The sequence below is a fragment of the Etheostoma cragini genome, chromosome 15 (genome assembly GCF_013103735.1).
Source record: "Etheostoma cragini isolate CJK2018 chromosome 15, CSU_Ecrag_1.0, whole genome shotgun sequence".
Lineage (NCBI taxonomy): Eukaryota > Metazoa > Chordata > Actinopteri > Perciformes > Percidae > Etheostoma > Etheostoma cragini.
In genome coordinates this window covers 7,139,947-7,152,288 of record NC_048421.1, presented here as the reverse complement: position 1 = coordinate 7,152,288, position 12,342 = coordinate 7,139,947, and the positions used below count along the sequence as shown (strand labels likewise).

Below are 12,342 nucleotides of genomic sequence, written 5' to 3'. Positions count from 1 at the left end.
CACTGGAAACACTGCAGCAGACCAGTGGACCTTGTGGACTGTGAATGTGGTACACTGTGTCTGCTCCAACCAGATGCACTACAGGGCAAAGTATGTGTAAGTCCCCAGTCTGAGATAAAGAGTGACATACCCAGAACTACGTTTCAACATTACAAATCTCTTTTTAGCGCTCTGAATTGCAGTGAGATTTACATTTTTTTTAAATAAAGAACTGCATCGTGGCTTGTCGTGTCTCAGGTCATTGTGTCATCTCATATTTTGGGAGAGAGCTCTTTGAGATGACATTAGGGTTAAGAAAAGGCAGGCTGTTCTCATTCTTATCTCTGCATGGCTGCTTAGTGCTGGTTAAAGCCTAGAGCCAAAAGAGTAATCGTGTGTTGGCCATCAGTCAAGGTGTTGATGATGTGGACATAGAGGTGGAATATGAACATACAGAACAACTCTTATCTTTATGGATACAGATGAAAAATCATACTTTAGATTTGATGCAAGTTAATTGGATTTATGAAATACTACACCTTAAAATTAGAATATGAAAATAAGACGCCTTGTATTATTTGCCCCTCATATCCTTACACTTCTATTTCTTGCACGCTGTTCTTGGTCTCCAAAAGCCAGGTTAAAGGGTAATCCTTTCTCATCAGAAGTGGTAATAATAACATCTCTGCAGCCTGTTATGGCCACACACAATACAATAGAGCCATATTAAAATGCAATCTGTTTACACTGGAGAGTGCTGTTATTTTTGGATCAGCACTTTATTATGCCGGTACGTAACTCAGTATTGTGCATCATCAAATAACATATGGAAACACATAAAAGTAAGTGCAGTATTCACACAAGCATACATTAATTTGCTGGTTAGCCATACGATATCTCTATCTACATATCTATTTCCTGCTTGTGGTGTATGATACAAGTTATAAATCTTGTTTAGGTAGTTAGTAAGGAGTTTTTTGAAGCTATTTAAATAAGCAGAATCTCATTTAAAGGTAGATGAGATTCCCGCTGGTGTGTGACCACTTTATCTCCATTGATTACCAAATGCACGTGTCTGAAGTTGACACACTCACACATTGTTAGTACAGATGGATGTGATCCCATATTTAGAGAGAATGTGAGTCCTGCTGAACAGTTGAACACACAGACTCTAACCCTAACCCAATACCTATTCAACAAAGTCTTTTTCCACAGCTATGATTACAGAGTAATCTCCCTCGTTCTATTCAACCCAACAGCAGGATAACTCCCCCCCCCCCCATGTCTTTCATCCTCAAACCCCCTCTCCTCTGTTGTCTTGCTTTATCTCTCCTCTTACATATCAGGCCTACTTCTCAGCAGACAGCCCCTGCTGTTTACTTTTAATTTCTCTCTGTGAATGGTAATTGCACACTGTGTCTTTCCAGGATCAGTTTTAATCAGAATTATGCATCAGACTCTGCAGCCACCGCCTCCAAACCACCTGAAGTGTTTTTGTTATGGGCTCTATTGTTGTCAGAAGTGGGGCTCCATTCAGCTGAAGTTGCTTTTTGAAATTGAATAGATTTTGATTGCCAGCAATGAACAGAATTAGTGTGAATTTATTTTGCACAGTATTCATTTGCTTGGAGAATCTTCTGTCCTATAGTCACTGTTCCTTTTTTCACCACATATTTACATTTCTATACCAGCTCTGTCTTCAATTCTTTTTCCCTCTGATCTCTCTTTGAGTTCACACCTGTCCTCAGGGCACAACTGTCCTCTCTCGCTTCGTTCTTTTTTCATATCCTCCCAGCTGTTTTTTATACCTTTGTATCACCCCTCTTTTCCACACTCTTTCCATTTTCTTGCACCTCTACTCTCTTTCAACCTGAAGACTTTTGCTTCCCCAACACCTTAGAGAGTCACACTAAGCACTGAAATGTGACTGATCCAATCAAAGCTCCATACACAGGTGTGAATGAGTGAATTCTTCAAGCCACATTTGGAGGTGAACAAGGACACATGTTGCCCCAAATGTAGTGTAATGTTAATGTGACTGACTGACTAGTGCACACTGAGCATAAAATCCAATCAGATGGACACTCAAAAGGCATTAGAGACACTCTGATGCCAGGTGTGACAGACTGCAATCTGTTTTAACCGAGTCCGAGAATATTACAGGCAAAGAAACTAAACTGAAGAAAAGGTTTTGCCATGGTCATTCGCATGGCTTCTGAAAAGGAACTGAAACTACAATGGAAGATAATCTCTGATTTGTTTAGTTCAGTTCACACTGTTATTGTCCCTCGAGGGGAAATTTGATTTGCAGTGGAGGGTAAAACCACAAACACAACATACAAGAGGAAATAGGAAATTAAGTAAAGCCCCCATTTGGAAGGGCACAAACGGAGACCTTTGGAAATGACAACACGGGTCATTCAGTCTTATTGGTTAGGCAGGCTTACTCATACCTTAACAGTTCCTTGTTGTTGGTCAATGCAAATAAATCCCTGGACTTACTTTTGCCATTGTTTTTCTTTTTCAAAACATAATCAGCATTTTCCATTTACACATCCATGAATATCAAACAGTCAGACAATGTTCTTCCTGTTTACACCGGCACACGCATTCCCAGTGTATACATATGGTCATGTGTTATGCATTGTCAGACGTGGAAGAATATTAATATGGAAGAACAATTTGTTCTGCTGCTTGAGCTAAAACCTTTGTCTGAAGGGATGTCTTGAGATGCAGCTCAAAATGAAAACGTAGTTGTTGATGTGGCCTGATAAATAAGAAAATTCAGCTTACATGCTGGACATAAAAAATACTCATTTCCCATTGTCCAGATGTCATTGTTTCTGAAATGTACAATTCATTGAAACAAAGCAGAAAACAACTGTAAAAAACAAACTTGAAACAATTTCACTTAACTCGTAAACACGTAAACACATGTGAAGGATGTTGAATTTATTTTCAGTATTAATAATTTGTTTAAAACAAAGTCAAAATCTACATTCTTGAGTTGTGTAAACTATAACTGTGGCAAGTCAATAACTCATTTCACAATGTGCTCTTTCACACTACCATGCTGCAAAAAGTCTTCTGGGCTCTCTTTGTTTGCTATTTTAATTGCGAACTCAGAGCACAAGCACTCCGGCTGTTTAAAACTCATCCAGAGGATGTGAAACATGTACAAGACCACGCGGGGGACCTTCCACTCCTGCAGCCAGATCGTACGCACACTGTGAGCTACTGTTTTGTCATATTAATGGACCAGCTGCTTTAAAAACTCATGAAGGATTGGAGAGAGAAGAGTGCAGACTAAAAAATGTAAGGTAATCAACATAATGTCAGGTACCAAACCATTCAAAGTGATGTGCCTTGTCTCTGCCACAGATGAATCAAAACTACCTCAGCACCTTTCTCTTATCTGTCCATCAACCATCCACGTCTCATTACCAAATTGATTCTCCATGTCCTTGAGGCACAGGAGGTGTCGCTCTATCATCTCAGACGGTTTATGTGCAAAAAGACCTACGAGGACGGGAAGGTGTGTGTGTGAGCACACGAGTGTGTGTGTGCATGTGTGTGTGCGCTTGCACTCAGTGCATGCTGACAATATACAGAGCTATTCTGTTGACTACCTCTATCCTTTTTCGTGCCTTTTAAAGCCGGGACTCACAGCGTCGTGGATAGGATGAGGAGTAATTGGGGAGAAATGTAGGATGAAGAGAATTAGCTTTAAAAGGAACTCATGTGACAACTCATTCATGAGACCGTACAGTACTAAGGGATGTGAACCACTCAGTTGTGTTTTCTGCCTGGAGGTGAAAGCTGCAGCATACTGCCATTGCTTTTGGTAAGCGGGGCTGCAAGATACAAAGTGAGAGAAAAGAGGAGAAAGATGGGGAAGAATGTACAGAATCAGTTGAACACATCACACAGCAGATAACTGGTAATTAAAACAAGGCCTACAATCAGTTTACAAGGTTTTCCTTTAGAGAGACAGCATCATTCATTTGCATGTCTTGTTGCATAATTAGGAGAAACATTCATTTCACATAGATATTAGGTTACTCTTTCTCTCTGTAGATGGGGAATTGATCTATAGATGTTGCCTCAGTGGGCTGCCACAGGATGAATTATGTAACAGCCTCAGTGGGTTATGAAGGCAAATGTGCAGGAGAAATAGTACTCATGCTGCTGTCGTGACAACTGATAACATAACCTCTGTATTTAGAAATCCTCTGTGCGTGCATGCTGTGTAACTCGCTGCAGGTTACTGATGCATAATGAACAGCCACAGCTGACAGAAGGTTCCAGAACAAAGAAACAAAAAACTCCATAAAATGTTTGTGTAAAAATCCAGACACTCATGAAATGCAGCTAAGGTTTCATACCATGGTTGTCATGTCATGTGTCAGTAATAACGGAGGCACTGTCTCATTAGAAAGTTACAGAAAATAGGAGTTGTTTTTCACATTCAATATTCAAACTACAGGACATAGGGACACACCGTCTTCTGCTGTTTAAGCTTCAGTTCTGTTTTAACTGCTAATGCTAAGTGATGCTGATAGATTCTATGGAATTTGTTGTGTTGTCATGCAACCATTATCAAGACAGATAGAGATAACTAACTGGAGTCTCCCCATTTGATTAGTTTGATTCAATTAGTTTTTACACCTAACAGATATGTATGTCCCTAATGTCAACAAAGCGAAGTCTGTTAAGGCCATCACGCCTCTTTAGAAAAATAACTGAATATAGTTGGTCCTGTTGTAGTAATGCAATTTCCGTTGAGGGTTCTGTTGAAGAAATATGTACAATATTTGTCAGTGGGGACTTTGATCAATGATCAAATTATTAGTTTTTTTGGCAGTACAAAGCCAAAATATTACATAGCCAGTGTTGCACCCATTGTATTCCTCTCCCTTTCTCCTTGTCTTCTTCACTGCATGTCTCACCAGCTATCTCATTTACTCTTCAAAGGGAAAGCAAAGCATCTGTCTATTACGAGGAGCCCGGGGCACTCTGCAGAGTTGTGTTAAGTAACAACAACCAGTGACGTCAAAGGCTCTCCATCTGAGCTGGAAAGAGGGAGGGGGCAAAAAAAAGGGATAAAAGGAGAGGAGGCAGACGTGGAAGCGATAGTGTGTGAAAAACCTCCTCTATTTGTGTGTCAGTTGCCACTCTTTTTTTTATGTGTCACTGTTGCACAACATTGAATATAAACATGTTGCAGCAATTCTTTCTGTAATCACAAGCCTTAAACACGTATGGGATTTCTGTTCATCCTCTTGTTATTGTTATCGCTTAATGTTAATGAGGGGAAAATAAATGTGAATGGTTCGGTAAATGTCAAGATATCCCACATCTTCTCCATCTATTTTCTGTCATAGAAAGCCTGTACGATCAGTGTTGTGTTCCCTCTAAAACAGCTCAGCTTAGCCCTCATGAGTCAGACTTTCATTAAAACGCTGAAAGGGAGCAATACAATTCCCCATTTTAGTTCATTTCTGCCTCTCTAACCACATTCACATTACTGGATTCAAAGCAAAGACTCCGACTGAAGACCGATTGGGGGATTAGAGATCTCAGGGTGTTACAGTTCTTCATAAGCACAAGTGACAGAAGTGGCACTGGGTGGAGGTTACATTAGAGGATTACACCCTAAGACAATATAGCAGTCTTAACATGCCTCATTATGGCAGCTGACCTAGCTCTGTCAGGTGACAGCTGTTTGTTGCACAAACCACAACTAAGTGCACACACAACTTACACACTACTGAAAAAAAACACAAGAGCCATGCATGGCATGTTAACTATATCATAAAAGAAGCTACCAGAGAATGTCCATACAAGAAGACATGAGACATTAGATTGCGCTGAGCTGTTTACAGTAAACGACCCAGAAGACCTTGCCCCGACTGTGGAAATCATGATGTTGTTGGCGGCCAGCACACTCTCCCTCCCACTTCCACTCTAAGCTAAATTGTGAATCAGAATCCACGGGACAATGTCAAACCATATAATCTCTTCTCTCCTCTGCTCTGCCTCTGCTTGATCTATCGTCTGTCTCATGCGTTTGATAACCAGACGGCACTTTCCATGGGAGCCCTTTCGTACACATTACAGCTCACAACAAGCACATGACTCCACTTGGCAAACCTAAGTGCTTGAGGAATGTCTAAAAGTTCACTCGTTCAGTAGGCCTTTATAACAGCTTTCCTTTTGTATCACAGTCTGCTGTGAAGACAAAAGACTCTCATCTTACCAATAGATATGAATAGAAAATAACACAAAATGTTTAAAGACAACAAATTAATACTTATATATATATATCAGCAGGCCAAAATGATTTCAGCCTTAGAAAGCCTTTGTTAACAACAATTGTAATTAGGATAGTTCTCGCTTTTATCCTCTGTGGGATTTGTGTTACAATTACAATACTTACATAAATGTCACAGACGAACATGCATTGTTGTATTATTAAGTACTTAGTTCAGTACTCAGTAGTTTTATTCAAATAATATATATATATATATATAAAATATATTATAACCTTTTCCCCTTTTCAATACATACAGTAACGTTACACTGACATTGGAGAGCAGTGACTGCATGTCCTGAACACACAACTATGTGTGTTGGTGCACTTTAAATTTGGCAACAACGTGCGTTCACTCGAGCGATGACGTGCGCAGCCTGCATCAGCACCTTAGATACGAGCACACCATTCACCATGGAGCTCCTGCCCCGTTTTAGACCAATCAGCGCTTGTGTTTTCTAGATAGCATTCAGCACCACCCACACTGCTGCCAGCTGTATTGTTCCGCTATAGGGAATCTCCTCTCAAGCTGCCTTCATCCTAACTCTTGCTTTTTAGTGGCAAGTTACGGAAAATAATGCCCTATTTGAATACTCTTTCACAAAAAATGATTTTTTTAAATATGAATTAGATTATAGTCGCGTAGGTGACTCCTTAAGTGCTCCACTCTTTGGTATAAAAGCAGCGAGTGATGTGTACAGTGCTGAAATACATAGGCTACATTAATAGCACAGCTGTTCTAATTTGGTATGATAGAGATGGTTAGTGCAGCTTCCTCGGAAATAGAGACGATTTAATAAAATATTTTCACATTGCTAAACGTACGTCTATCTGTTTCAAGACAACTCAAAGACGGGAAGGATTTATTCTTTTATATAATAGCGTTTATGTCCTTACAATAATTCCTTCTTTTTTTTACCTTTAGCTGTCAGCACAGCCCTAGGTTATCTCTGACGCAAGCGCTCATCACAGGCGTCTCTCCCATTTCACAGAATCATATGTCACAGATTGACGTTTCAGATAAGCCAATCAGCTCACGACTCAGGCACCACTCTGAGGACGGGACTCGTACTTTGGACCAATCACAGCCCGTCGTATTGTTTTGACCTCTGAAACCGCATCACCGCCTACCTCGTGCCCATGGCGGAGGAAAGCTATAAATACAGGCAACGCCGTATCAGGAGGGTGGACGAAGTAGCAAAACTCCCTGAGAGGCGGGAGCTACACTGCAAGCCTACTGAAAAGGGAAAAAACTCTGAAAAACATTAAACAGAGAAACCGAAGCAAACATCAATCCTCCGAAATGTACATGTACTGGAATACTTTTTTGTAACGTTGATAATATATTCTATGTGAAGAAAGTATTTATACGTTCTTTCTATTTGCACTAACTTACGGTACTTCAGAACTACTGAGACTTTTTTTCTTCTCAAATAAGTAAGTATTTTAAGCTGATTTCTTGCTGTTACTTGGGATGTGTGCTAGCCTTGAATCCGATATTATTGTCTTCATTTTGCTTGCTGACGTACTGTGGCAGTATCCATACTTATTGAGCTGATTTGCTGCGTCAGTCCACGAAGTTAGGGAGGGGTGTGTGTGAGAGAGAAAGTGTGTGTGTGTGTTAGTGTGCGTGCTCGTGACTGCAAGCGTGTGCGTTTGATAGTATGTCCTTTTTTTGTCATCTCAGGTAAAACTATATGCCCTCCGAGACTCGAAATGGGTCTGATGTGCTCCTGAATTTAGACTAGTCTAACGTATCTACTTCATTGTATCTATTCATTGCTATCATTGTCAGTACAGGCTGTAATGGCTAACGTTATAGTGTTGCCAATTCTGTTAAGTTGCAACAAAATGTCTATTAACTTAACTAAACCGATACTATGAATCAAGACCAGTAGGCATTTCGCAACAGTGAGGAGTCTCCTGGTTACTGGATTCGAGGGCAGTATCCTGAGGAAAGCTATACATGTTGCATTTCCCCCTATGCACATTTTATTTCCTCAGTGGATAGACACATCAACTTTTACGTGTTAAAGAGCCTCCACCCATTCTCTCTGTTTCCCTCAATTTATCTCATCTCATTTGCAAGGATTATTGCAGCACATCCTATTTGGTTTGTGACATTTACATTGTATCCAACGTGTTACATGTTGTAACAATCAGGCTGTTTCTTCTTTTCTGTGTAAAATTGCCAAACATATGGGTGTAGCCATAGTGCGTTAAGTCTTATTTCGATATAGTTTTTAATGTAGGAAGCTCTCCAACTACGCACATCAAACCAGCCCCAGTGACACGAATGTAGTCTTTGAGATCCACCTAAATCATTTCGTAACCAACTTGTCCTTGAGGAGGGATTTCCTGAGCTAAGTTTACAGTTTTCTTTGATTAAATGCAACAACCCCGCATTAGTTTTCCTTTCCCCTGCTGCATGGAGGCTATCCAGTATCCTGTTATGTAACAGGATTCCCGAGAATTAGTGCGAGGTTAGTGTTCTCAATACCCATATTTTTGACATTTACATACACACTTTGGATGCTGTATAAAATACAGCTTGATCCTTGATCCCTGATCCCAGATCTGCAATCAGGGATGTTAATATTTCTGCAATAGCTGCACATTTTCTCCTATCTGACTATTACTGTAAAATTCCGCTTTGGTTGACTGTTGAGTGACATTTGACTTCTGATATTTGAGCTCATGGCAGTCAAAACAGCAACATGCACTAGTACTTTAGACAGACTGTCAATAATTAAAGTCTGCACTCTTGGTCTCAAGTTGCCAAACGAGGCTATACTGATCAGTCTTGTATATATTTAACATGATGGTCTTAAAGGTATTTACTTGTGAATTTTTGCAAAAATATTTTGAACTGAATGATTAATTAGTGTTTCTTCTTCTCTACCAATTGTTGCAGGATAAAATTATAACAGCCTGTGGAAAGACATCATTTCTACAAAACCAGCACTTTTTTTTTATCCAATTACTGATTGCTTTGGCCATCCTGCCTGGAGAGCATCTGTGTTACCAACCACGGATAAACAAAGCAGACCCAGTGGACACATTCAAGGTCAGACACACCTAATCTTCACGCACCTGGTAAACATCGGCAGTTAGCTATGCAGCTTGAAATCCAAGTAGCTCTCAACTTCATCATCTCGTACCTGTATAACAAGCTGCCAAGGCGGCGCGTTAACATTTTCGGCGAGGAGCTGGAGAGGCAGCTGAAGCAGAAATATGAGGGACACTGGTACCCGGACAAGCCATACAAGGGCTCAGGATTCAGATGTATCCACGTGGGGGAGAAGGTGGACCCTGTGGTGGAGAAGGCAGCCAAAGAGAGCGGGCTGGACATTGAGGATGTCCGCAACAACCTTCCCCAGGACCTCAGCGTGTGGATTGACCCCTTTGAGGTATCCTATCAGATTGGGGATAAGGGGCCCGTCAAAGTATTGTATGTCGATGACAGCAATGAAAGTGGAGCTAGTAGTGGAGGGCTTGATCTGGACAAGGAGATCAAGAACAGTTTCAATCCGGATGCACAGGTCTTCATGCCCATCAACGAGCCTGTGAACGGTGCCTCTCCGGGCTCCACCTCACCCTCTCCTCCTTTCGGCCACTCGGCAGCAGTCAGCCCCACCTTTATGCCCCGCTCCACGCAGCCTTTAACCTTCACAACAGCCACCTTCGCCGCCACAAAGTTTGGCTCCACTAAAATGAAGAGCAGTGGACGCAACAACAATGGCTCAAGTACAGCTGGGAACAAAGCGGCGCGTACCTCTCCCACCAACCTGGGCCTGAATGTGAACAGTCTCCTGAAACAGAAAGCCATCTCCACCTCCATGCACTCTCTGTACGGGTTGGGGCTCGGAGTACAGCAGCAGCAGCAGCAGCAGCACCAGAAGCCCTCAGCCCTGTCCCCCAATGCCAAGGAGTTTGTGTTCCCCAGCCTTCAGGGCCAGGGCAGCCAGAGTGCTCTCTTCCCTGGGGACAGCTCGCTCAGCCTCAGCCCGCTGCAGTACAGCAATGCCTTCGACATGTTTGCGGCCTACGGTGGCCTTAATGACAAGTCCCTTATGGATGGCTTGAATTTCAGCTTGAACAACATGCAGTATTCTAACCAGCAATTCCAGCCAGTTATGGCCAACTAGTACACATAAAGGTACTACTTAAGCTACTACTTTACACAGAAACGACCAGAGATAATGTGATAGGGGGGAAGCAAACACAAATGCACATTTTGAAAAGAAAAAAAAAAAGCGTAAACAAGAAAAGAATGTCCTGGATAACAGGAAAAAGTGACATATCAGCTGTAAGATCTATGGTACGAGTCTAAGAGCATGAGCCCGAGGGTGAATACCTTTGCCCCCTTGAGTTATACCTTTAGTACAAGATGTCCAAGCTTGGTTACCTAAACTTCAACATGCATCATTGTTATTTCTTTTGCCAACCAAGCACAAAATATTTTTATGTGACTGTTTCAAGATATAAAAAAGACAAAAAAAAAAAACACCACAAGTCATGGCCTCTTTCAGTATTTAAACATAACTGGACACCGCCAATTTTTTTCAAGGAATTGGTATAAATAAGTGGGATTTCCTGGTCTTTTTTCTAATTGTATAATTTAATTTGGAACAGAGTTTGTAAAATATCAGAGTATCTATTGTTTCTACTACATGGTATTGCATTTATATCTTTTTACTACTCCAGTGATCTGTGATGGCTGCAGCAACTTTATGTTTTCTTTTTTTATTGAAATTATAAAATGAATCCATCTTAAAAAAAACAAAAAAAAACATTGACTATTCTAAAGATTGTGTACAGAATATTCCGTAGTGGTGGGATTTAAGAATATTTGCTTTTTTGAAAAATATAAGAGTTGTATTTTCTGTTAAGAGTTTAAAGATTTTTGCTATATTATGGACAAAATGTAATCGTATATTAATTTTGTACCTACATTGTGCAATACTTGATAAAACAAACGGTATAACAAAGTATTTGGAGTCAGTGTCTTACATGTTAAGAGGGACTGATAGTTTATTAAGTTTGTATTAAAAAGCTTGAAAACAATTACACTGGTTCAGTTTGTCATTGGCTTTTGTGGTCGAGGTGGTTGATACAGGTTTGAAAGGAGGTTCTGCAGAGTATTTTAGGGGTTTCTAACATGTCGGGACAGATCCAATATTCTGTCCTGAGGTCAAAAGAATCAGGTTTTTCTTAAATACGCCCACATCCATTGTAGTTCCCCTGTTTGGTACAGTACTAGTATGTCCTCAGCAAACCGTTTTGACAGTTCAGTCACAATAAGTTGGATCAAAAAAAAGAATGATGCTACATTAGACGACATATTGCATACGGCGACAACCTCATCACAAGCCCTCAGCAACATTTGTTCACACCATGCAGGCTGTGTTGACGGTTGCCCTTGGGCCTAGTGTCATTACACACATGGATGCTGTATATGCAGTGTGATAACCTCCTGAACTAAAGCAAGGCCTCATATGTATGACAAGGTTGTTGTAGCTTACAGATTGCAAAACCGTGTAACAGATTTCCGAGGCATAAACCACACAATTTACAGGCAGAAACATGTAGGAGAATACAGATCTGGCACTATCATGATGGGTTGATGTTTAATGTGGCATGGTAGGGAAATAAAATAATTTCCAGTAACTCTGCATCATCAGTCCATCAGACTGTGTGGGTGACAGGTTAAGCAGATGTCCTCTGCAGTGGAAAAGTGCTTTTATGCAAGATACTGATTCTCTGCCAGCTGCAGGGTGCTATTCATCTGCACTCTCACCCTCCAGTGAGTCAGCAGAGTCACTTATTAACTTTAATAATAAAATACATCATGCAACGCTGGAAAACAAGACTAGAAATTGTTCACGAGACTGCAGCAGAATGCTAAGCTGGTCAGTTACATTTCACCCGGTGTCCTCAAGGATGTAGCCTGTTAATGGATAACTGGCAATACTTTTTATGCCATGAGATCCAAACATGTACATCCAAAGACAGTATTGTAATATACTGGGTCTGGAAATGCTCAATGT

The 12,342-nt window shown here is 40.8% G+C and overlaps 1 protein-coding gene across 1 annotated transcript; it reads left to right on the top strand.

The window, feature by feature from the left end:
• The first annotated feature begins 7,463 nt into the window (after positions 1 to 7,463).
• On the top strand, positions 7,464 to 11,356 carry LOC117958061 (protein Tob1-like). The gene is made up of 2 exons (XM_034894306.1): positions 7,464 to 7,729; positions 9,207 to 11,356. Exon 2 carries the CDS (start codon positions 9,409 to 9,411, stop codon positions 10,438 to 10,440), a length of 1,032 nt encoding a protein of 343 aa, XP_034750197.1. The 5' UTR covers positions 7,464 to 7,729; positions 9,207 to 9,408; the 3' UTR covers positions 10,441 to 11,356.
• The last annotated feature ends 986 nt before the right edge of the window (positions 11,357 to 12,342 follow it).